Source organism: Micrasema longulum, unplaced genomic scaffold, assembly GCF_059751315.1.
Source record: "Micrasema longulum isolate JH-2025_06_02 unplaced genomic scaffold, ASM5975131v1 h1tg000177l, whole genome shotgun sequence".
NCBI lineage: Eukaryota > Metazoa > Arthropoda > Insecta > Trichoptera > Brachycentridae > Micrasema > Micrasema longulum.
The window spans coordinates 59,514-85,503 of record NW_028277382.1 but is presented as its reverse complement, the minus strand read 5'-3'; the positions used below and the strand labels follow the sequence as shown (position 1 = coordinate 85,503).

Genomic DNA, 25,990 nt, shown 5'->3' with positions numbered 1-25,990 from the left:
ACCAGTAAAACACACCCATAGAGTAAACAAACAGAGATGCAAATCGAATATTCATAGCGTTTTGGGGAAAGTCATTACGAAATCCGGTACTTGTGCACATAATAAAATGCCGGTAAACCTGATTTAAGTGGACCAACTATATACATATTATACTGTGCTGGCTGTTACTTGTCCGAAGGTATTATGTATTCTATAAAAACATTGACGAATCTTCGATAAAATCAGAGACCGATTTGATTGATCTTAAAGATACATTCTCCAAATAATTGACCTACATACAAATGAACGCGAGAATTTGTGCTTTTTGTTAATAAAATAAACGGGTACCTTATAAATTGATTTCGCTCAGAAAAGTTTTTTAGGTTTATGAAAAATTAATTTAAATTCATCCAGGTGATGTAGATGACGTGTATAAATTATAAAAAATATCATACGAAGAGTAAAATGATATAAAAAATAATAGTAAACTTATAAAAGAAAATACCTAACCCTAGGTATTTTTTAATCAGAGACCCATCTTCTGTTTCATACGAATAATGCAAAAGGTCATGTTTTTATTAAATTATCTTCAAGTATTAGCATTTATCTGCTCATTCGAGGCAATCGCTATCCCCGTAATAATCCCTGTAAGCTAAACCCGGAAGAAAGGATAGTCATATTACAGTTCAAATATAACTTTTTAAAACTCGAATTGATAAGTTCGAAAGATGTGTAAGAGTCAGACTAGACTATTTCCTGCTAGTCTAATATTGATTTGGCTTATTCTTAAACTTCAATTTTTGTGCATCTGTGTGTCTCTGTAAGCGGTAGCGCGTGCGCATTATTAATGTTATTAGTGTGGTACTAAATTGGTGCACAAAACTTTATAATAAATGTTATTTGCCTAAAATTGTACAAACATACTTTAAAAAATTTGAGTATTATTTAGATCCCAACACATTTATAGGAAGTAATAACTACTACATATATAATATAATTATTTTTAAAAATCTTTCACATTGTCCCAGCTGTCCCATGTATGTATTGTTACTATTTTAATCCTTTTACATTTGGGTGGAATTTAATTTATGTAATTCTTAATTTACAGAGAAAACATCAGCAAAATGCCAATCACCATAGATTACTTTAAATTAACTACTACATATTTAATATAATTATTTTTAAAAATCTTTCACATTGTCCCATGTATGTATTGTTACTATTTTAATCCTTTTACATTTGGGTGGAATTTAATTTATGTAATTCTTAATTTATAGAGAAAACATCAGCAAAATGCCAATCATCATAGATTACTCTAAATTAAAATCTCAAACTGTTAAGAAAATTATAAAAGAATCTGGTTAAAGGTTATAGTGCAGGTATCCAGGGAGGCTCTTTGTGGACACCATATGCTCCAACAAGGGAGCCTTCAACTAGAGAGACATGGAATGATGATGATACAAAGGGATAGAAAAGTAAAGTAAATGACCTTATAATATATATGTAAAAAAAGGTTTTTTTATTTATTTTATTATAATGAATAACCAAAAGGTTAGTAAATATAAATGTAATATTTTTACGAATGAACTGAATTAAAGTTACTATTTTCTAAAGTAAAGTGATTTGATTAATAGAAAAAAATATATATAGCTTTAATTATGACAATTTAATATACTTTATTTAAAAAATAGTAACTGTAAAGTGCCCATGTTAAGACTTGTCATAAAGGCAGTGCTTTATAAATGCTACATTATTATTATTGTTAAAATATTCAAAGTAGTTACTGACAACATAAAGAAGAATCCATCATAGAATATTAGAATTTATCTGTAAATTTATGTAAAACTATTACTGTAAAACAACTCAAATCTACAAATGACATAATTTACCTAATTCTAAGAAGTAGAAACTTAACATATAAAACGTTTTTCAATGAAAGGTGTATTATTTGATTTGATGTATTTAAACTAACCATCAAATAACGCTATTATTTTTAATTTGATCTTAAAAAATATAAAGAAAAGAGGTAAAGTATGTTAGAAAATAAATGTTTTATTTATAAATTGCACAATAAAACAAATGCACTTTTTTTTTTTAACAAGTCAGTTTACAAAATACTGTTTAAGTCAGCAATAAAAAATACTTGCAGGAAAAAATAATTCACAAAATAAATTCAAGTAAATATAAAAACATTTTTTAAATATCACAGATGTGTCTAAAAAGCATTGTCAAAAGTGTAAATAATATAAAAAGTAAAAAAAAAAACAGTATAAAATAAAATAAAAAGTATGTCAGTGCGTTAAAATGTTTAATAATGAACCAAGTAAACACAATTTTTGTTTGTGTGAGTATGGACACTAATATTTTCAATGTTAACTTTCTGTCACGCATACATAAATAAAGGTCATAAAAGATTTTAACGCACTGTTCATAATATATGTAATGATTCATTCGTAGTCAATCGTCTATAAAATATAAAAGATTTAAAAAAAAAAACTGAAAAGATAACGATTATAATAGTTCACTTGTATTTTCTGTACCCTTTCTGATGTCTTAAAGCTAGTGAATCAGGTTCTGGGACATTTTTTCGCCGGAAATGATAGTCAGATTCGAGATCCTTCCCACCATATTTTGAATCAGTGACTCTATGTTTATCGCCCTTTTTTTGTGTAACTATCATGCTCTCGGTAATGGGAAACTTAATGTAGACTTCCGGTATTTTAAGAATGTATTTCGGAACATCCGAATCACTAAGGACTTGTTGGGGTGTTGATTCCGTTGGAGATTTGTCAGCATGCCTGGAGTAGTTATTCTTCGAGCTACGATTTTCCGAATGCGTTCGCCGATGCCTGTTACATTTTTCATGAAAAATTTCAGATGTAACGGGAAAGCGGCGTTCGTGTTTGTCTTCTCGGTAACTGTTTTGGCTTTCCCTACTCAAAGGAAAACAACGATAGCATTTGCACTTACAATATCGTTGCGAGTGCTCTACAGGTTCTGGGAATGACGTCTGGTTGTTAGTTCTGTATTCGTACGATGGTTTTTCTTTACCTCTGTTTGGTTTTCTAGGACCTGTAGAATGACCTTCAAATCCATACGGAGATTTATCTTTCCAATTATTTTGTTTTGTGGATTCAATTGAACGACATTCAAATCTGTAAACTCGTTTGTCTTTTTCTTTATCGGATTTCCTAGCATCGATAGAATGACATTCAAAATAATGTTTGTCTCTAAACTTCTTTATTGTCTCTATATCTTTCCAAGTCATCTTTTTGGATGTTGTCGGTTCCTCATCTAGAAGGCCTTCAGATGAATGATGATCAGAAAAATCATCGTTTTCGTTTTCGGCCTTGTCATAGTTTCTGGACATTTTATGCTGACGCTTAACTTCTTCAAATCTTTTTTCTGAATTGTCAAGCAGAGTCGTGTCATCTTTACAGTAACACTTACGCTGAAAATGTTTTTTTTCTTTAGAAGAAGGATCTTCGTTCGGAGGAGAATGCTTGTAAACTTTATCGGAAACTAAAAGTTTTTTTATTCTATTCCTTAGAGGAATTTCGCCATTGAAGCAGTTTTGTTTTTTCATATTTGAGGATATATTTCTATAAAGATCAATATTTTGAATACCATGAATAAATTTTCAACATATATGGTTTGTACATCTGGATCAAATTTAAACAGCCAATGCGTAAGTGATAAACATTTTTATGTCAGAAAGATGCATTGAAGTGATAATTTAATATACCTTTGATTCAATAAAAAATCGTCCAGTGTATTAAGTGTATCGGTTAAATATTGATTAGCTTCATCCATAAAGTATCTGTTAATTTTTCTCAGTTTTATCACTTCATTTAAAGACTTCATTTATTTACTTGTTTTGATTTTTGACAGATCGTTCCGCCGTTGCTGTCAACAGAAACCAAACTATTTGGCCATAGTAACGTGCTGTTTTACCGACATGAAGGATAATATATTTTCTAACTCAAATCGTCTTTAATCATAAAAAAATATACTCAAGCGCTAGCTTACACAGCAATAATTTATTATTTTTGTTTTAAATATGCTGATAAACATGCTTATATTTTTTTGTACCTTAACCCAATAAAATAAAAGTAAAATATTTATTTACGGTAAAACAGTCAACTGTTGTACTACAAAAAGGCTTCTAAGATATTTTTTGTTTCAAGTTATTTTCAAAAGATGGCGCTAGCGCATAGTGCATGTGTGGAAAGATTGGATAGTGCTAAATTTTTAAGTCAGCGGTGTAGGTAAACTGTAAATGAATTAATATAGTAATGGTAAAATCTGTGAAAATCTCGGTATAGGCATAGGTAAGTCTGTATATGTATATGAATGTAAATATTTATTGCCATCTTACAATTATTTGGAGCCATAGTGGAGACTATATTGCACAATACATCAATATTATCCGGAGGTGTTTTGAATATCGCAAAACGACGCATTGACAAGGATTAGTATGAGAATCCGATTGTGTAATACACCCTAATATAATAAGACGAATTTATTAATGTTGATAACATACCTAAACTGTAGTGACTTGTTTATCTTCTTTCCGTCAATGCACAATGTACTTATTTTCCCACAAATGCATTTAGGTACATACCTATCAAAACTGGTTTCCCAAATATTGCAACAATAAGAACACTGCGGATTTTTTTTTGTAGAACGCTTTTGCTGGAACACGCATTCGTGCCGGTGAAATATTTCATTGTGATAATCTTAACTTGCGAGTAATTTTTTGAAAAAAGGGGCGTAGGAGCTCACTTCTTTTCAAGCTTTTTACTAAAAATAATCGTACCTATTCAAACACCATTTGACAGTTAAACATAGAGGTATATATTTATTTCGCCGCTAAACAGTTAAACTAGCCTCTCAATTGGGCGGATAGGCAGTTCATTAAATGAGAGTATTCAATTGAATGGCTAGGCCTTTCGTTCAAAGAATTAAGATAGCTCAACGTTCAACGTGTGGGCTGGTTAGGTTAGGATAGGTTGGGTTATTGCTTAAGTTTAAAAACCTATTTTTTAAAATTATTATACTAAACCCAAACTATCGTATTCTAACCTAACTTCACATTATAAAATAAAAAAATAATATTGTTGTATTAAAATTAAATAGACTTAAGCTAGGGTTTCCTAGGACAGCGGTGCCCGTATCTTAACGGCCGTAGTGAACGGTGATGCGGTGGATAGCCGTCGTAACGTCGACTAGAGAGTGGTTTTCTAGGGAAACGGTGTTAAATGGTGTTGATAACACCGTTTTCTTAGGAAACCACTCTCTAGTCACCGTTACGACGGTTATCCACCGCATCACCGTTCACTACGGCCGTTAAAATACGGGCACCGCTGTCCTAGGAAACCCTAGCTTAAGCGAAGTTTAGCCATTCAATTGGATGTTGGCATTTAATGAACAGCCTAGCTGCCTGATTTAACAATTTGGCGTCTACATATATACGTATATTAAAGCAGTTTTTTATAAAATGTCAGAAAAATTTTAACCATTTTCTACTTATTTTTATGATTATTTTAGACTGAACCTAAAGTTGTTGAAGTTGTTTTAGTTGAACTTAAAGTTAAACAAATAAATTAATAAACATCTACCACTGAAAAAGAAATAAATATATATACAGCGTGGAGAGAATTTAGCTAGTGTCAAACTAATGTCTCTTTCTTTTTCCCAAGTCTATAAATTTAATATATATTCATATAAAACAAAAGTACAAAAACTTATTAAAAAAATGAAAATCAAATTTAACAAAAAGGGCAACACCAAAATACAAGAAGAAACAGAAAGAAATAATAATTATAATAAAAAACACAATTAAACAAATGGCCTGGTCATAAAAAATGAGGAAAGTTAAAAAGAATATTGAAGATACAAAAGAAAAATATAATTGAATAAAAGTTCTTAGTGATTTCTAAAGTTTTGACCAATTTTCTTAAGAGAAATCGTCCCGATTTCTTTTCCTGCAATCTATCCTAAACGTAATGATTTTGAATTAAACCAAGTAACGCCGTGTTTTAATACTATGCTGTAGGATTTTAACAAAGTAAAGTTACGCTCCTTTTTAATATGACAGTAGAATTTTTAAACAAAGAAAAGTTACGCCATTTTTCAATATGGACAAGATAATTTTAACAAAGTAAAGTTACGCACTTTTAAAAAAAATGATGACTGTAGCATTTTAACACAGTAAAGTAAACCCTTTCCTAAATTATGACAGTAGGATTCAAACAAAACAAGTTACGCTCTTTCCTAATAAGATAACAGAAGGATTTGAACAAAGTGAAATAATGACCTTTCGAATATGACAACGGTTGGTTTTTAAAAAAAGCAAAGTTACGTCCTTTCTTAAATGGCGAGATTAAGATTCAAACTAATTGAGTTACGCCTTTTCCTAATATGATGACAGTAAAATTAGAATAAAATTAAAATAACAAATTTCCCTAATATGATGACAGTAGGATGAAGTAAATTTATTCCGTTTCTTAATCTGATGAACGAAGGGTATTAAAGCAAAGTTATTCCCTTTCTTAATAATGTGATGACAATAGGATTAGAAGAAAAAAAATGCCCTTTCATATTATAATGACAATAGGATTTAAATAAAGTAAAGTTACACTCTCGCTTAATCTGAAGGATTTGAACAAAGTAAAGTTACGCCCCTTTTCATCTGATTCAATAGCGCAATCCTTGGAAATACATAGTCGATAGTTACCCATGTTATTTTTAATTTGTTTCACGTTTGGCTGTCAATCAATGACTTTTTGTTCTAGCCTAGAGATACTGTCCATCTCGCATTGTGTTTGCCTTCAGTGGCACATAATGTTTTTGCTTATTAGGCCACTAACTGAGGTCAGTAGTACGCAGTATGGCCGACCATCCTTACGTCCTTACCCTGCCGCCGCCACCGATATTGCAGAAGTCATTACGTGACAAGCGTCTCAATATACTCCATAGTTTGGAAGCCAGGAGAATAAAACTACGAACATACATAAAATAAAATAAAAATAACACTGTTTAATTTAAAAAATAAAATTTAGTTTATTTTCAAATTCTGTACTACCCCTCATAAAAAAGTTCTGTACCTCTGTTCAAATATATTTTAATCTTGATAAACTCCCTAAAACGTAAATCCAGTACTGGCATACAAAGATTTTGATGTACGTGTTCAACATGTTTTTTTATTAAAAAAATAAAAAAGTGTTTTCGGGCATTTATGCACATCAATAAAGGTTTCAGCTATTTCACTTCACATAATCAATAAAAAATATCTTTGGCATTTTTTAATATTTCCTTCCTCTAACTACTTTCTCCATTTTCTTTTTCCTTCCCTATTTTCCTATTCATTTTGTTTTCCATTTATTTATTATCCTTGTGAACTGAATGTAATTTATTTATTTATTATACAGGGTGTTATTTAAACCCTGTCACATCCGAAACCACGATGATCAGTATGAGCAAGAAGACATATTGGCACATTAAAATAAATTTTTATAACGAATAAAATTTAATGGTTGCTTACTTCTGCAGGGGAGAAACGAGGAGGGGGAGGGGAGAGTCTGATATACCGTAAACCGCGCGGCGGCGCCCCTCTCGCTTCTCCCCTGCAGAAGTACGCAACTATTTGTTTTTTTTAAATATTTTCTTTAAAAATTGTTCGTTTTATAAATTTTTTTTAATATGCTTATATGTCTTCTTGCCCATACTGATCATCGTGGTTTCGGATGTGACAGGGTTTAAAGAACACCCTGTATGTACGGCTCAAGTCAATTATTACAGTTATATGAAGAAACATATGTACAAGAAACTAAATAAATAAAAAAATTGACTATGTAGCAAAGACAAACAAGGACAATAAAATAATGGTGTACAATATATTCAAGAACATGATCAACATACAAAATTCCGAGATAAGTTGTGCCAATCCATTTATTTCCCACAGTGTGTTAATGGCGAAGAGATCTACGAAAAGCTTGAAGATCTTTCTCAAAGAATTCTAAGTCATGCGACGAATTGACTAATCTACACATTTTGGATATTGGGGCATAAAAACAAAAGTTTCTTTTAGAAGATTTGATAAAAAGTAAAATTTGACTTCTGGTGACACGTTGTTAAGTTTTATACTGTTGGTATGTGAAACCCGTAATTGGTCTAGTAATTTTGTATATGTTGTTAAATTTTGTATGTGTTGTTAAATTTTGTATGTGTTGTTAAATTTGGTATGTGTTGTTATATTTTGTATGTGTTGTTAAATTTTGTATGTGTTGTTAAATTTTGTATGTGTTGTTAAATTTTGTACTACTGTTGACCTACAGGTTTCAATAAATAAAAAAAACATTCACCAAGAGAGAAATGCGGATGTTTAAATGGAGGAAAAAATGTAAATGTTACACAGAATGTGAAGTCATAATTTAAAACAGCCAGCGACAGTTCGTAAGCCGTGTAAAAGGCTATACTTCCACATAAACTTTTTTAAAAAGCTGTCCGTGTATTATATAAAAATATGTAAATATGTTTTAACTTCGTGGGACTTTTGCCTTGACGAGGTGAGATGAGATGAGATGAGATATTCTTACATATCTTTGATGAATTTAGATCTCAGCAGAATGTTCGTACAAGGATGATCCCGCAATTTGAATGATTGAGTACCTTAAACACGAATGACTTTTGTAAATATTTTTTTTTTTGTAGCCTCAATAGTGTTTAACATCCTGGATTAACATTAAGTTCTCCAAAACAAAAGCCATCTTCAGAAGGAGTATTCATTATTGGATTGGAATATTTATCTAATGGAGGAGACTGCTGCGAGACATTGGGTACATTTACTTATTTGAAATGGTGCGCACACGGTGCTGCGTTTGTTTTTTAAAAGTGTTATGGGATTGTTACTTGTATCTTATTTTTTATTGTTGTATTTTTATGTATGCTTCCACTTTTGATTGTGTTATAAAACTCACCACAGGGCTTTTGTTCTCGTAGAGTTGGGGATAAATTAATATTTTATATAGTAGCGGAATTGGCTGCTTTGAAATATACAGACAAATTTAATCAATCGAAATATTTTATTATCCTCATTAAACCTATTTAGGATTATATGGGGAGAAATTCTGTGCAAACTGTTCTAACTGGTTTAGTAGGTAGATGTTTTGATAACTAAAATATGGATAACTCTTGTTGTAAAATGTATTAAAATCATTCACCGTTAGAAGTAAATAGTTATAACGCACTTCAGTGGTTTGCAAATATAATTGAAACTAAAATATTTCATCATCATTCCCTTTTCGCACCTAATGGTGCATAGGGCACTGCATTGGTACACCAATCGTAGCGTATGTTGATAATTTTTGGTACATGAAGGAAATATGACCAGTCTTACGCTTCAGGTATCAGTCCAGGGACTGTGAAATATTTTAGTGTGAAAACACCCCTTTAAATAAATATTTCACATTAAACATGCCGGGAATCGAACCGGAGACCCCTTGCATGGCAGGCAAACGCGCTGACCATTACACCACAAGGCCGACGAAGATGCATTTTAAATTTAAGCACAGTCAGATGTCATCATTGATGTTTTTATTTAAAATAGAAATAAGTAGTATAATAAATTTTACTCATCTCTCTTAAAAAAAAGCATTCAAGGTTGCAGTAATAAAAAACACGGTTTTTATTTTAAATCGTTTACTAAGAAAATAATATTCGTAAACCCGCGTCATCTAAACGATTTAAATTGTGATACATTTAGATAAAAATGTCGGATTATGAGTTTTTACTAACATACAAATATTATTAATTACGGTGTTTAAATTCATGAAGTAAAAATTAAGATTATTTACGGGTAGAGTTACTACCATATCTATTGATATTTCTGAAATGACAATTTTTTTTTTATATATTAATTTCCATAAAAAAGATGTACACAAAGATGAGACACAAATGTGCATACTTATTTTATTAAAACCAAAATTTGATGAGCAAAAAGTTGTTTATTTATGTTTTGAGTAATCATAGAAGTGTACTGGTTATACTATTGTACAAGGAACATTTTCACATATGAATCACAAAATGAACAAAAATGCAGTTATACTCTTATGTCCGCCCACCAAAGAAATATAAAATGGTAAAAATGGCGGATTTAAAAAAAACGTACTAAAACGAATTCGTACTCCGTGGACGTGTTACCTGTACATTTACTGGTTCGACAACAACAAACCAACGCCGTTTCTCCGTAAGGGTAGACACAGAGGATAGAACGCCACATCACTCTAACTTAGCATACAGATCTCGCTTCCTCTACATTCATACATCTTCTCATGCACGCGCGCCGATTATTCCGACATTTGACAAGCCCATCTTCAAGTATTTGTTGGATTTGGTCATGCCCTGTCTTTCTCAGTGTTCCTCCATTAACATTCGTATTGTAAATATTCTTAGCCGTTCTTTTTTTTTTAAAAGAAAGAAATATTTGCGTTCTTATGATTTACCCAAATACTTAATTTTGAGGGACATTTTCAACGAGTTGTAAATAACTCACCATTAGAAAATGGAATCAAGTTGGGGTAGAGTGGGATTCGAACCACAGACCTTTGGTCCGTGAGTCCGAGACACTAACCACATGACCACAACCCGGTTAATTTCACTGTCTATTTGCTCTGCATGTTCAAACCAGCGCTGAGCTCCTTTCCTAATTTTGTCGATAATGCTTATCTCAGCCTTACACAATGTACGGATCTCTACATTTGTACATCTATCGTGCATAGTTTTACCACACATTCGCTTGCTTTTTTCATAATTAAAAAAAAAACGGATATATCATTGAGTTTTTAATAATATTAATATTCATTTCATCTACCTCTGATAAAAATAAAAACGTGTTGATAAGCCGGTTTCGAGGTTAAGCGGGTTGTTCTTTTATTTTTGTTTTTTAATAAATTCTTAATGAATGAAAGAAATCACAAATCATGTTGATTACCCCTGCGGTGTAAGAATAATGTGATGTTCCGCTCAACAGTAAGCAAATCACCAATGTAGTTTATACTTCTCAAATAATGATCGATTCAGTTTATTGTGAAGACTTCGACAAGTGTTGACATACACGTAGATCTTGCAACTTGTAAATTCATTAATTATAAATACCTAAATTAATTCATCCAATAACGGTTAATGAAAATATAAAAAGTCTAACGATTTAAAAAAACATAAATTAAATTTGTAAATCCCTCCAAAACAAGCTTCCTTCGAAAAATAAAAAAAGTATAACATTTCAGTTAAATAACAGTGCTTTTTAAAATCTTAGAAAAATGAGTTCAATATATAGCCGCTCAAAACAAATAATTATTTTGCTTCAAATATGTTTGGTAAGTATTTTAAGATTTTTTCTTATTTTTTATGAGTTAAAATAAGATTAAGTATAAATAATAATTAATATTTCGATTACCGACATGGTTGATGTGAAATATTTATTTAAAATTATGTTTTTACAGTAAAAATATTTCATAGTCCCTGGACTGGTACCTAAATCGTGAGACTGATCATGTAACAAAAATGATCTAGATACGCTGCGATTGGTGTGCCAATGCACCATTAGGCGCAAAAAGGGAATGATAATGATGATGATGAATGTTTTAAGACGAAGCTGTATTTAATAAATAATAAAATGAACGTTAATTTAAAAGGAAACGTAATTATTTTTTAAAAGGACATGATATTTTAGAAGAGTTATCAATGCAAATAATATATAAAAAAGTGAATAAATTTAATCTTTGTAATTTCACTTTTAAAACTTGCTTAAATCTTTTCTCTTCAATGAAAAGCTTGAAATTTTAGAAATAAACTGAACACTGTACCTACACGCACACTCAGTCTTCTCCAAAACATGTCGTTATAGTGAGGACTCTAAAAATCATTTTGTGTATGAGTTTTTACATATTGTATAGTAATAAAGAATAAAATATCTATCTGGGGAGTAAAATCCAGTTTTGTTTACATATATTTGGCTACACTAAACTATAGTTTATCAAACTAAATAGTTAAAAACGAAGTGTTAAAAAAAGTATTTTCAGGCGTTGCCCAGTAGGTGAAATAATTTAATTAGACGAATCTCACCCTCGTCAATTAAAAATCTGCCTTTTTACTTCACAAACATTAACAGATGGAATAATTGAAGGAATATGGATACTCAAAATAAGCAGAATGGTGAATGTTAAACAGTGCGTAAAGTGGCCAATAACAGACCCTATAAATGCCTAGCTTTCTATATTTCCTTCTCTACAATGTTCTCCATCTCTGTTTTAATATGTTAATTAATATAATAGGACGACCAAAATTAACCACGTTGTGGTCCAGTGGTAGTGTAGCGATCTCACGGATCTGAGTTTCGAGGTACCAACCCTATTTTCTAGGAAAGTTATTTACTAGTTGAGAATAGCCCCAAAATAATACTTTTTATTGTAAACAATATTTTGTGTACGTCTAAATATTTGTAGACATGGATGGATTTCAATCCAAATATCAGAGACCAGCCAACGACAGATCATAAGCTATGTAGATTCCTAGATTTCCATATTCCCTTCTCGATTTCTCTCTCTGATGCATTAAATTACATGAATATAGCTTCACTTGATCAATGAATGGTATATTTTTCAAAATTTATAAATTTTGTCGACCTCGTGGTGTAGCGATCAGCGCATTTGCCCACTGTGCAAGAGGTCTCGGGTTCGATTCCCGATACGGTTGACATGAAATATTTATACAAAACTAAAGTGTTTTTTTCACTAGAATATTTTGTAGTCCCTGGACTGACACCTGAAGCGTAATACTGATCATCTTACCTTAATGAAACAAAAATGATCAAGAGACGCTGAATTTGGTGTACAATTGCAGTGTCCTAAGCACTATTCGATGCGGAAAGGGGAATGATAATGATAAATTTTATAAAAAACTCTATAAAAAAAATACGAATTCGAATTTCGTATTTATTCTCACAAATTAGTGCAATTTGTAATTTCGTAGATAATTAGATTTTTTGAATATTTCAGATGTTAAAATGTGCAACATCAAATCCACTGTTTTTCTCCAACCCTTTTGGAAATACTAAGGCACCTGATGGAGATTCCGAAAATGTCAGCATTTATACCACCCCAATGGCAAATGAGGAAGGAAGGGCTGCCACAACTCCACCGAGTGTCTACCGCCAGATAGCCAAAAATGTTTTGGAAAGAATTGCATCTCCTGTAGTAAGTCATTTCATATTAGTCAGTGCAACAGAAAGATCAGCGAAACTTACAATATCTTCGGAAAAACCATCACTAAAAGACGATCAACTTGAAATCGTCGAAGATCCTGTCACAGAAGTTGAAGACGATACAATTTCAACTGATCAAAACGACGTACAGATTGAAGAGGTTAACAGCAAAGAATCAACGAACCCTCTCTACGTTAAAACAAATCCAAGCTTCAATAGAACGTCCAGAAGAGATGATTCCAAACCAGAAAGAATCGTTCTTTATCCCGTGATGGAACAAGTCAAAAAAGAAGCTAGTGAAGTTCAAGATTTAAACAAAGTAACATCAAACTTCTTCAATTCGGTATCTGACCTTCCCGACGACGAGGAAAATGAACTGGAAACGAACAAAAATAGGGAAGAAATTGATCCAGACGTTATAACAAACATCAATGAAAAAATTGATGTTTCTACGGATAGTGAAGTAGAGACTGAAGATGATGAAGATTTTACCGTGACAACAGTACGATCTGGTTTAAGAAGGAACTTTTCCGAAAGTGGTGCAATTTACATTTTAGAACTTCTCGGTTCGGCTTACGCCATTTTAACTGGCCTTCTCCAGTCTCTGTTTAACAGAAACCCGAATATGGACACGATGAAGTAAACGGCTGTTCTATTTAATATTATATTTGATTAATTTATTATTCAGTTATCATAATGCGTCTTTTGTAATAATCGTCATGTGTGAAGGACAAACACCGCGATGCATTTTGAATGAAAAGTTCCCATTGATTTGTTTTTCCCTTCCAACTATGGACTACCATTCATTGTATATTTGTTACCTTAGCTGAAGTACGGATGGAATTGATATTAATGTGACTGTTAAAACAATGATCACCGCAATAAAAATATATCAATAATTATTGTTTCAAGTTTAAATGTAGTAATTATTTATAGGTTTGTAAAAGTGTGATTAAATATTTTTAAAAACTAACGAAAAACTATGTTTATATGAAGATACTATGAACATTTTTTGAGTCATATTTTTGTGAATTTATGAACCTTTTTCGAAAAATTGCAAGACAATTTAAAAAAATGCATTACATTTTTAAAAATTACACAACTCATCACGAGTCATGAGGTAAAGAAATAAGCATGTACTCAAACATATGTATCAGAAAGACAAAACTTTGACGAAAGTGTAGCAATTATTTAAAATAACTTTAAACTTTATTTAGTTAGAATGAATTTTAAACAAAACAAAAAAGCTTAAACACGTTAAAAAAAACACGTAAACCATTGCATACATTGCATGAAAAACTAAATTATTGTGTAAAAACTCAATTGTATCTTATCTTAAGTCACAAAATTCAATTTTATTTAAAGCAATTAAAAAGTATTACGAAATGGAAAAAAATATTTATGAAGAAAAAAACATATCAAAATTTAAAATAATGGTCAAGACATATGTGATAAACAATTTATAAATTAAATATATTTGTAATGTTATTATTAGAACACACATAAAAATATGTATGATATGTGTGCCCTACTTTAAGATTTAAATAAAAAAAAAAAAATAATAAAAAAAACCATTAAACAAATAGTCATTTCGTTTCGTAAATTTGTTCGTTTGTCATATATCCATCTCATTCTAACGCAATTAACACCGTATTTTGCTCTCGTACCCTCTCATACGATACAAATGAATGTACGAAACGAATTAGTTACAGAATAAGCCCACATAATATTTTGGTGAAAAGAACAATAATTAAAATCGATACCAATTTAATAAAAAATTCATCATTCGCATAGGTACTAAATATTTGAATCAACTCTAATAACAAAATGTATGTTCAACTTCAAACTTTAAGACATGAAATCAATTTATTTTTAAATATTTATATATTTTTTTTGATCAATACAGATTTTTATTTACCATCATTATCGTAAGTATTACTAATGGCCAGTTGAACCAAAAAAGTTAAGTTAAACGAAGTTTAAAATTAAATAATTGTTGCATTTTTGTAAAAATGGGCAAATGTGTTGTTTTTCTTTATTTTTTTATTCGAAAACAATTTTTTAACTAAATTTTTTTGGTGCAACCTGCTCTAAGTTGATGTAATAATGTAATTTTACTCCGTAGGGTGCATTGTCTCTGCACTGACTCGCTGCGATATGTTGCAGAATGTGTGGTGGTGGGGATTAGGAAGGGGACAAGCTAAGGGGTTGAACGTTACACGATTGGTTAATTGGTAGACATAAAAAGTCGGTAAGTGGTTCAATACTAATATTTACTAATATGAATTAAAATGTTTGACCACAAAATTAATGCTTTGAACATAAAAAAATAATAAATGGATCGCACTTAACTGGAGATCCAATGTAGTGGTATATGCTCCACTAGGTACGAGTAGGGCAATGATGAAAATCAGAAGCCATGGAGGATTATACATTCAGAGGAGAAGCATTAAAAAAATGTAATCAATTTTTCGTAAATTCATAAATTCAATAACCTTTCATTTGATTACGTACTGTAACCTTTGCACGTAATAGACTAGATATTGTGAAATGTATATATTATAAATAAGGACTCCTCGGCTTTATAATGTTCCCTCAAACTTAAAATAAGAATTCTTCAAAGAAGAACAGGAGCTACTCGGAAAATGGAATGAGTGAAGTCGTTTTCTATGGGAGACGTTAGTTCTCGGTTAGTTTCATTCTAGAGACTCTCAAACGAGAACGTATTTCAACAAGGACCGTACGTGATGTGACGTGATAATGTTCTAAGTAACCATGATCGCGTGTAGAGCCCTTTTGCGACAAAACGTCTTATGTATAAAAAAAAAGATTTCGTCGCCATCATACTTCTACATACAAATAAATTTACAAAAATTAATTCTTAGAGTGATGCTTCGATGTTCCCCAACTTTCCTATCTGAGACATTGTTTCAATTTTCAAAGGTACTAGATATTAGATCATTTTTTTAAAGAGTGACGCATTTCTGGTCATGTGGCTACAAGCAGATCCCAACCGAATACCCGTACTAGGTTTTCCTGTAATTTGAATTTTGTAATACCGAAGACACGTTGACTTTCGTTCAGAGAAATTGATCTTTTGTGGTCTCAAGAGTGTTTAATGTCCTGGAAGAACATATTAAATTATTCAAAACGAAGGCCATCTTCAGGAGAAGTGTACAAGTGTGGATTTTGTCTAAGAGAAGATACCATTGCAGGAGACTGCTGCGAGACATTACATAGATTTATATAAATAACTATTAAGCGTGTTGTCTAGATATTTATTGAAATTTACGTTCTATAATATTTTTTATTCGTAGTATTCTTTAATAATATGCATGCTTTCACTTTCTATATTGTTATATCCCAACTCAACACAGGGCTATTGGCCTCATAGGTGGGGGATACGTTATTATTTTTTTTGTAATATGTGTCTTTGTATAAATAAATAAAATTTTAAAAATAATAAAAAAGATCACATGAAAGTAAGGTGATCAGTTTAAGTCTTCAGGTACTGTAAAATATATTGGAAAGTTAAACCACTTTGACCTTTCCAGGAATCTTACCTGGTACCTTAAGCATTAACATAACAACTGAAATGGCTCAAAATTAGACAGCGGAGAGACTATAACTCCCTCTCACTTCTGTTCGATGTACTTTATAGTCCTGACGCTCCTATATACCTGTGTGAAAAAATTCAACGCTTATTAGTTCATTGTTTACCTTTTCGTTCTAATTCTTAAAGCACTCTCTTAATACCCATCCACAATTCCTCTTTCTTTTCTTACTCATATAGTGTCCATGCCGCTCAACTGTGTTATCTCCCATCCACCATCAAATATGTTACTACAGTATCTCTGTTTAAATCACGTCTGAAGAAACATCTCCTTTCTCTTCCTTAATCTCTCCTCCTTTCCTCCCTTTTCCCTTTTCCTATTGAGTAATGATATTGTTTTAAGGTAATTTATATACAAATACTTTTATTTCTAATTTGAAATATCTTAGTTTTTTTTTATCTTTATTTCATGTTGAATATGTTTTTAACTTGAGTTATAAAAATAAAACTTTTATTTTATTGATTGGTTCGAAGAAATTGCCATTTGGCAATAAGCTCGCTAATGTACAATTAACATTATGTACAAAAATTAAATGAAAAAAAAAAAGAAAGAAAAACGGGGAATGAAGTCGCCAACATTACGAGGAAGAATAATTATCCCCACTCGATTTACCTTTTTAGGGTTTCTACCCAATCTAGCCTAGAATCAAAAACACTCGTCCAGGGTTCTAGTTCTTTTTATACACAAATCTGTATTCTTTATAAGTCTGGACACAATAAATATTTACGCTTCGTTCTAATTTAATTTTACGGGCTGCTGTGAACAGAATCAACATTTTGATCATCCCCCTTTTCACCGAAAAAAAATATTTATACAAATAGGATTACGTTGGATGTTGACATAAGTTGTGTCCGTTTTTTTTTCAAATAAACTAGAAGAAACAATAAAAAATTAGTTAATAATGTATTCTCCTTCATTATTTTACTTTAAAAAAATAATTAAAATAAATCTTTGCATCCTTTTGATTTGTCTAATTATTTAAATTTTGGTTGACATTTTCAACGAGTTGTAAATAAATCACTATCAGAAAATGGAAATCAAGTTGTGGTACAGTGGGGTGCAAATCTTGGACCTTTGATCCATGTGTCCACGCACTAGCCACGGGACCACAACCCGATTAAAGTTTTAGAACAGTTAAAAAAAAATAAAAGGAATAACCCGTTTAGCCTCTATTTCAAGGCTTGTCAGCGGGTGGGATAGAGGGGATATGGAAGGAGGAAAAATACACCACAACACCTAGACCAACTGAGAAAAAACTCTTTCTTGGATTTTTTTCTTGCAACTGGCGAGAATCAAATCCGCGATTCCAGTTTCACAGTTGGCCATCTTACCAACTGCGGCACAGCGCCTGACTAATGTCAATAATGTGTTCTCCTTCATTATTTTACAACAACTTAGTCAATAGTTCAAAGCATCTTCAGTGCAGGTATACTGCGCAAATATCGCGATCAACTTTGGCAGCTTCATTCCCCCTGAACGTAAACACGACGCGTCAAAAATGCTCACTTTCGCCAATTTGACATCTCATTTTGAAGGATTGTAATCAAATAAAACAATAAATATAAAGTAAAAGCAAATACAATTTCTTATAGAGCAAAATAAAAAAAATTCAAATCACACATAACCTTTTATTTTTTTTTTTACGTTAAAAACTATGAAAAGAATAATAAAAAAAACATTTAATAAATTATTTTTTTTGTATGTTTTGAAGTATCGCTCCACCGTGTAAATAAATACCAACGTGCCAAAGGATCACGTGACGTAATTTTTTCATTTGTTGGAAAAGTCTCTGTTGAGTTGTAAATTAATGAACGAGTGAGTGAAAGAAAAGTAATAGGATTTTATTTCGTAGTTTATATCCTTTTCAAATGTATTAAAATAAAATTGTTCTTTTGTATTACCTACCTAAATTCAATGTATTTTCAAATGGTGGCATTTGGATATTTCAGTAGGTACATTTAAAAAAAGGAGTATGGACATTGGGAAAAAAGCAATAATTTTAATATGATATAAAACGAGAAAAACCAGTTTTTTTTAAGGTAAAACTTAAGGTAGGTAATGAAATTGAATCGGGTTGTGGTCCTGTGACTAGTGTCTCGGTCTCACGGACCAAAGGTCCGCGGTTCGAGTTCCACTCAACCCCAACTTGATTCCCATTTTCTAATAGTGAGTTATTTACAACTCGTTGAAAATGGCCCTCAAAATGAATTAAGAACGTAAATATTTCTTTTTCTAAAAAAAAAATATTAAAAAAAATAAAAATGTATAAATCAGCATTCCTATGAATTAAAATACTCACTTTGGAACAGTATAATATAATATAGGTACGTAACAAGTAAAAAATATAAAAAAATACTGTAATTACCATCTCACAAGAATATTTACATTTATATATATAAACTGGTTGACCCGACAGACGTTGTCCTGCCCGAACGTTGGCTTGCCCTAGGTACTTGTTTGTGATTAAATTCCAAAACTAAAAATTGTTGATATTCAAATATAAAATTTAAGTAGGTACTTTTTTATGGTTGAATTCCAAAACATGAAATAAATATTTTTTCAAATATGGAATTCTTTTTGAAAACATCAAACTCCGGTCTTCTCACCAACAGAAGGGGCGTACTTATGTAGGAATACGATTAAAAAAAAAAATATATATATTTTAGTATTACCGAAAATCCAGTAAAAGAAATAAATGAGTAGAAATTATAAAGAATTTTTGGAAAGAATCCAATTGAGATCAACAAAAAACAAATGCTGTTTGTAAACATTCAAAAACAAACTTTTTTTACACACAAAAAAACAGCATCTTTCCATTTTTTGTAAATGCATTCTCCTCGAATGCAACCCTGGTAGATCGATGAATAAAACTTTTATGCTCTTTACTTCTTTTTTAGACATTAGATTGAATATTTTAATATCTACGAACACGCACAGCGCAAAGATCTATATTTATCTGAAAACCGCACGTAAATCGGTTTAGCCGTTTAGAAGGAGTTCAGTGACATCACACGTATGAAGGAATTATATATATAAAGATATTTGTAATGTATACGTGCCACAAGAAAAAAAAGGAGATTTATTACGTAATATGCAGGCAAAGAAAGATACGAGATATATTCTTGTTTGGAAAAAACATAATGGTGCGTAGAGCACTGCATTACTACACCAACCGCAGTGTATATTTTATTATCTGAAAAATGAATAACCCGCAAAGTTTTTATATTACAGACTTGTCAACAGGCGGGAAAGAGAGGATATGGAAGTAAGTTAAATGAAAAATACACTGCCACACCCAAGAAAAAATATTTTTTGTTTTTTTGACAACTGGCAGGAATAAAAATAGCAACGCCAGTTTTATAGTTAGGTTATAAGGTAAGATGATCAGTATTACGATTCAGGTTCCAGTTCTTGTACCTGAATCATCATTTAAAATAAATATTCATGTCAACTTCATCGGGAATTGAACCCGAAACCTCTTGTATGGTAGCCAAACGCGATGACTATTAGACCGCAAGGTTATCAATACAAATAGATAGCTTATTGTGACACAACAAGAACAAAGCGATCCATGCCCATGAACTTGAACTACTAAGAATGATGTTGGTACTGAGATCTGAAATATTATGAAAGTTTTAATTAATATTATAAAAAATCCGTAATATAAATTGTTAAATGAACTCCCTCTCTAAACACGAGCATAATGTACATAGAGAGGTATGTAGAAAAGTTAATTATAATATGTGAAAAAATAGTATCGGCGCAGGAAAGCAAAAAAATTCTAAGCGACATGCAGCAACCTTATAAAAGAGCCAATTAAGTTTTTTTTATTAATAAAAAAAAATTATACATACGTATTAAAAATTAAAATACAAGATTCTTTATTAATGAAAAAAAATGCTTTTATTGACTCTTCTGCGAGGTTCTTACATGTCGTTTAGTAACTTTTTCCTTTCCAGCGACGATATGTACAGATAATAAAACAATGTAGTTTCACTATTTTTGAAATATCAGACAAACATTAATTGTTGGCTTGTTTTGTAAAATTTGTTTTACAAAAATAATAAAATGGGCATCACTTCAATAAATTATTTGAGTACATACAATTTGGAATTTCATTTATTTATTTTAGAAATGATCATCATTCGTCATCTAATTTTACTATAATATTATATATTTTCACGGAAATCCATTTAACCATAACTCAATACTCGGCAATTTAGCCTAAAAACTGTCAAATATTCAAATTTTGCTTTTCATACTGGTCCTGACAAGAGAACAAAAATGAACCCAAAGGAAAATTTATTAGTCACAAGAACCAGTAATAATATATTAAAAGAACAATAAACATTCAAATTACGATTATAGTAGACAAGTATCTGAGAGCAAAAATATGATATTAATTATTTGATATTATTGCAACTTATATTATTCTAAGAAACGTAGAGGTTTTAAGTTCTTGATTTCCATGGATGTTTTACTGTTTGGCTTTGTGAGTTCTATAGCAAGATCTTTCGCGCGGTTATTGGCGAAATCATTTTTGCAGTCTCCTCTTGCCACCATTCTCTCCAGAACCACCTTTAGTTGTTCTGTTGCGGTGTTTTTGCTCAAATCGTTAAGGTCCTTTAACAGCTCTTTTGAGTAGCCCTAGAAAAAGCGCATTCAATAAATTATAGTAAGTTTAAAGCTTGTTTGTGAAAATAAATAAGGTTTTGCATACTTAACTCAATATAAAAAATACTTCGATCTGCTTTAAACTACAACTCATGCTAATGAATTCCCTCGCAAGAACAGAAGAAATAAATTATCTACCAACATATACAAACACAGCTGCTTTAAAAAACATGTTTTTTTACTTACATTATAATTGTTGAGTTTCTGCGTCTTTGCATCCCTACTCAACATGTCATAAAGCAGTATCATGTGCACGTAGCTTTGCGCTGTAACACTCTTCCTCAGTTTTAACCATTCTCCGAAAGTTTTACGTTCTTCAGCGTTGTCAAACAGTTCTTCAATAGATTGATAGTTTGAAGAAGGATTATTTTTATTCTGATTTTTTACATCTTGTACTGTGTTGATTCCTTTGATCAATTCCCTTACGTTTGGAGCAAGATACTGTAAGTTTTCATCAGAAAGTTCGTCAGGCATCAGTTCTAACGGGTTGTATTTGAAGTTGTTTTCATTTTGAACTGGTAATAAGGATAGATCTGGGAAGGATCCATCTGAAATAGAGAAGCTTTCTTCGTCGTCGCTTTGACGGGCTTTCGAGAGCCAATCTCCGTATAGCTGGGGTTGATTGTAGTCTTGTCCATAAATCCCAGGAAGGAACATCGGTTCTGAATTGGGAGATTTCGGATGAAAGTATGTGTGTGATGGGAATAACACTACAGGAAAATGGGCTTCTTGAATCGGGAAAGGATCTCTTATATAGTGAGGACTGTGCTGTGGGTACGGAGACTTAATGACAGGAACTGCAGGTTCTGTGTCTTGCGGTAGGAATATTTCGCTCGGGTAGAGTCCAGGGACGATTGGGGGAACTAAGAGACTCGCTTCTGGACCTGTATATATTCCAGGGAATTCGGCTCCTTTCGGTATTGGTGGTGGTGATAATGGTGCAAAGTTTGCTGGCTTATGAGGCCGTGTAGTCAACTCGGCAGCCTCAGTACTGTAAAAAAATAATTTTACATTGAAATAATTTGTAATGAAAGTACGCACCTAGGCTTATATATCATCAATTATTTCTTGTTACGAATACTTTGGTTTAGAATATTTTTGCGTTAAGTAAATTAGTTTTTTACCAAACGTATATATTATGGATACAGCGGTTTAGAACAATAATAGTCATAAAATTTAAGTACTTAAATAATTGGTAATAATTTTACTGTCGATGAACATTAAAAAATCGAAAGGAGTGTAATTACTACGTTAATATAATATGTGAAATCCAATGAAAATGTATTTTTCTCGGTTTAGAAACGGCTATAAAACAATTGTTTAAATAAAACTACATTTTTAACAATATTTTTTATTAAGAACTTCTATCAAAATATGATAACATCGGCTGAAAACAAATTACATACCTACATATTTACAAATTACAATGTTTGCAGTAACAAAAATGCATTCCGATTAGGTAATCATTTAAAAAAACTTTAATGTTATAAATGAAATAATAGATTTAATTTTAAACTGATTGGATTACGTTGCCAGCCTACAAAAGAAAATATCCTGGTAGAAGGCCTTAAAAAGGAATATAAAAAGGGAACCTTATTTTGATGTAGGTACACACGTCTGTTTATTATAGATCTCAAGCATCATTTAATAAATTTAGTAGTTAATGAACATGTATATTCAGGTATCGCAGCTCGCTTTTCAGAAATGTATATTGATGGCTTTTGTTTATACGTGTGTGACAGAAAGTTTTCGAATATAATATTCTATTGTGTATTAGTACGCACACTAGAATATCGTGTTACTAGTGTTAGTAGGCAAACGAAATTTGTGTGTTCACTTGATTCACCAAAACGTGCACATAATATAGCATATTGAACAATAGAACGCACTGTACATTTCATACTGATTTTTTTTCCTCCAACAATATAATTTTATATATAGGGATATCATATTCTTACGAATTGATCTGGAAGTAATTTTATATTTATAATATATGAAATACAAGTAGGTCCTTAAAATTTTATAAAATAAGATATCAAGGAAGTCAGGACTAGAAATATACAAATATTATCCATGTGTATTGGATCATTCTGAAATAATGTAAAAAATGTAGAAAAAACCTAGATAAACATATGAGTAAAATTTGGATTGATGATAATTGTATTTTTATTTCATTTTTGTAAAAAAATATAAATATACTAGCGGACCGACAGACGTTGTCCTGCCCGAACGTTGGCAAAAGACTTATTATTGATAAGTAGGTACCTAGGTACTTGTTTGTGATTAAATTCCAAAAGTAAAGATTGTTTGTATTCAAATATTGAATTCAAGTAGGTACCTAGGTACTTGTTTATGGTTGAATTCCAAAACATAAAATAAATATTTTTTCAAATATGGCATTCTTTTTGTAAACGCCAAACTCCGGTCAAACGGAGGGGTGTAGGAATACGATTTTAAAAAATATATTGAGTATAATATTATTTTAGTATTACCAAAAATCCAGTAAAAATAAATGAATCGGTAGAAATTATAAGGAATTTAAGGAAAGAATCTGATTGAGTTCCACAAAAAACAAATGCTGTTTGTAAACATTCAAAAACAAACTTTTTTTATACACAAACAAACGACATGTTTCCATTTTTTTTGTAAATGCATTCTCCTCGAGTGCAACCCTGGTAGATCGATAAATAAAACATATATTCTCCTTACCCTTTTTTCACACATTATATTGAAGATTATAATATCTACGAACACGCACAGCGCAAAGATCTATATTTCTCTAAAAACCGCACGTAAATGGGTTAAGCTGTTTAGAAGAAGTTCAGTGACATCACACGTACAGCGGAATTATATATAAAGATAATTAAAATGTTTCACTGTAAATCAAACCTAATATTCTAGTTCTTTAACGTCTGGTGGCTGTTACTTTATCTCCACTTCGTGCAATGGGGAAGTTCAGTGTCTTAAAAAAAATAGTAGATTATCATGGGCCGAATTCTCATTTTTCTATTTTTATGTATCATATTAACAGCGCTACGATTTTTTTGATTTTGCAATTACTCCACCGTGACGTATTAAGTTCTCGTCTGTCAGTTCTGCCGATTCGTCAGTTGGCTTCCCGGAAACAGGAAATTCATGGAAACGCTCTATCAGGTGTTGATTTCGGAGAACTAGTGACGTCGTTCAAAGGAGTTAAATTTGATAGATTTTTAAATATATGTTTTCTAAAAACTTTGCCGTAAAATTAAACACTGATTTTTACCGCGTGTAAGATTTTTTTTTTTCATATCCAATATCCTGTAGCAATGAACTTCCTCATTGGATGTAGGAATTAACGACATCTATTGCCAGGTATAAATACTTAAATATGAGCTTACTACAAAATACAGTATTGATTTAATGGAATATTATTCTAGGCACAAATAAACAATAATATCTTATTATGACTACAATCTATGGCACGTGAACATTAAATAAGTTTTTTTTTAAAACCACACATTTCTTAATGAACTTAACACAGTTAAATATTTGAAAAAACCATCGTGATACTGATACACTCTAATACTTTCATGATTTTATTAGAAATATCAATTAAATTTCTTCGGTTAAGTTTTACTTTGTTTTGTGACCGAGGATTTAATTGTCTTTTTATCAAAATCTTAAACTATGGTGTTCATTTATAAAAAAACATGAATATTATTCTAATACTTTGCCTTAATTTTAAGAAAAATCTTGTCTATGTTCATTTGTCTTTTCAAGCTATAGTATTTTTCTCTCGTAATGTATGTATAGTGAAATGATTGGATTTGCAGTTTGACCGAAGTATGAGATGTGGTGTGAATAAAGTTGAAGTAGATACGGGTTTATAGGCAGGCCATATACTAGGAACGTCTGATGATATTCTGCTATAACAGGGCTTAGTTATATGTTTATTTTTATAAATTATGGAAAAAAATACTAAACAGTATGTCTCCATGTTTTTTTTTCAGATGTCTTAGCTTTAGAATATTCCGCCATTTGCTCGTGGTAACACGATATTACATCGCCGCACGTAAAGGAATTATTTTGTAGTCTTTTTAGAGTTAAAGAGTTCAATGTTCAATTGCTTTAATTAAAACATATATGGGTAAATATATATATATATATACATAAATATGTATATATATATACATATATATATATATATATATATATATATATAATTGTGACGTGCCGAATCGATTGACTCCATTTTGTGTCACGAAAATCTCTCACATAGGTGCTACATATTTTGGAAGGAACGGAAGAGGGTACGAAACAAAGGTATACACACACACACCCTTTTGTTGTACCATAATTAAATATGTATGATTTTTATTTAGAAACTTTGCTGTCCCCAGAATGAGTTTGCTTATTCACAAGTTTACAATTATGTACAGTATATTTGTAGTATATTGAAATAAAAAATTAAAAAAACCTA

General features: G+C 31.1%; 3 protein-coding genes across 7 annotated transcripts in view; 1 reads left to right on the top strand and 2 right to left on the bottom strand.

Moving 5' to 3' along the window:
• The window catches only part of LOC148283938 (protein takeout-like), a 39,091-nt gene extending 34,536 nt beyond the window's left edge, over positions 1-4,555 (bottom strand). Inside the window, exon 1 of the mRNA XM_088242908.1 lies at positions 4,523-4,555. The gene's annotated coding sequence lies outside the window, so the exon portion shown is untranslated. The remainder of the gene's footprint in view (positions 1-4,522) is intronic.
• Positions 4,208-14,161, top strand: LOC148283937 (uncharacterized). 4 transcript variants are annotated; one of them, XM_088242906.1, is made up of 3 exons: positions 4,238-4,310; positions 8,695-8,819; positions 13,038-14,161. In XM_088242906.1, exons 2-3 carry the CDS (start codon positions 8,793-8,795, stop codon positions 13,884-13,886), a joined length of 876 nt encoding a protein of 291 aa, XP_088099032.1. In that variant the 5' UTR covers positions 4,238-4,310; positions 8,695-8,792; the 3' UTR covers positions 13,887-14,161. The 4 variants fall into 4 exon arrangements, 2 of the variants coding, with proteins under 2 accessions (XP_088099032.1, XP_088099031.1); XR_015825465.1 differs by lacking the exon at positions 8,695-8,819 and having other exon boundaries at positions 4,208-4,310; XR_015825466.1 differs by lacking the exons at positions 8,695-8,819; positions 13,038-14,161 and adding an exon at positions 6,777-7,141 and having other exon boundaries at positions 4,227-4,310.
• Positions 14,162-20,958: 6,797 nt separating this feature from the next.
• Positions 20,959-25,990, bottom strand: part of LOC148283936 (uncharacterized) — a 62,827-nt gene continuing 57,795 nt past the window's right edge. For both annotated transcript variants that reach the window (XM_088242902.1, XM_088242903.1), the window contains exons 4-5: positions 21,718-22,522; positions 20,959-21,504 (exon numbers count right to left, since the gene is read on the bottom strand). In XM_088242902.1, coding sequence (XP_088099028.1) covers positions 21,286-21,504; positions 21,718-22,522 — 1,024 coding nt within the window. In that variant the 3' untranslated portion in view covers positions 20,959-21,285. The remainder of the gene's footprint in view (positions 21,505-21,717; positions 22,523-25,990) is intronic.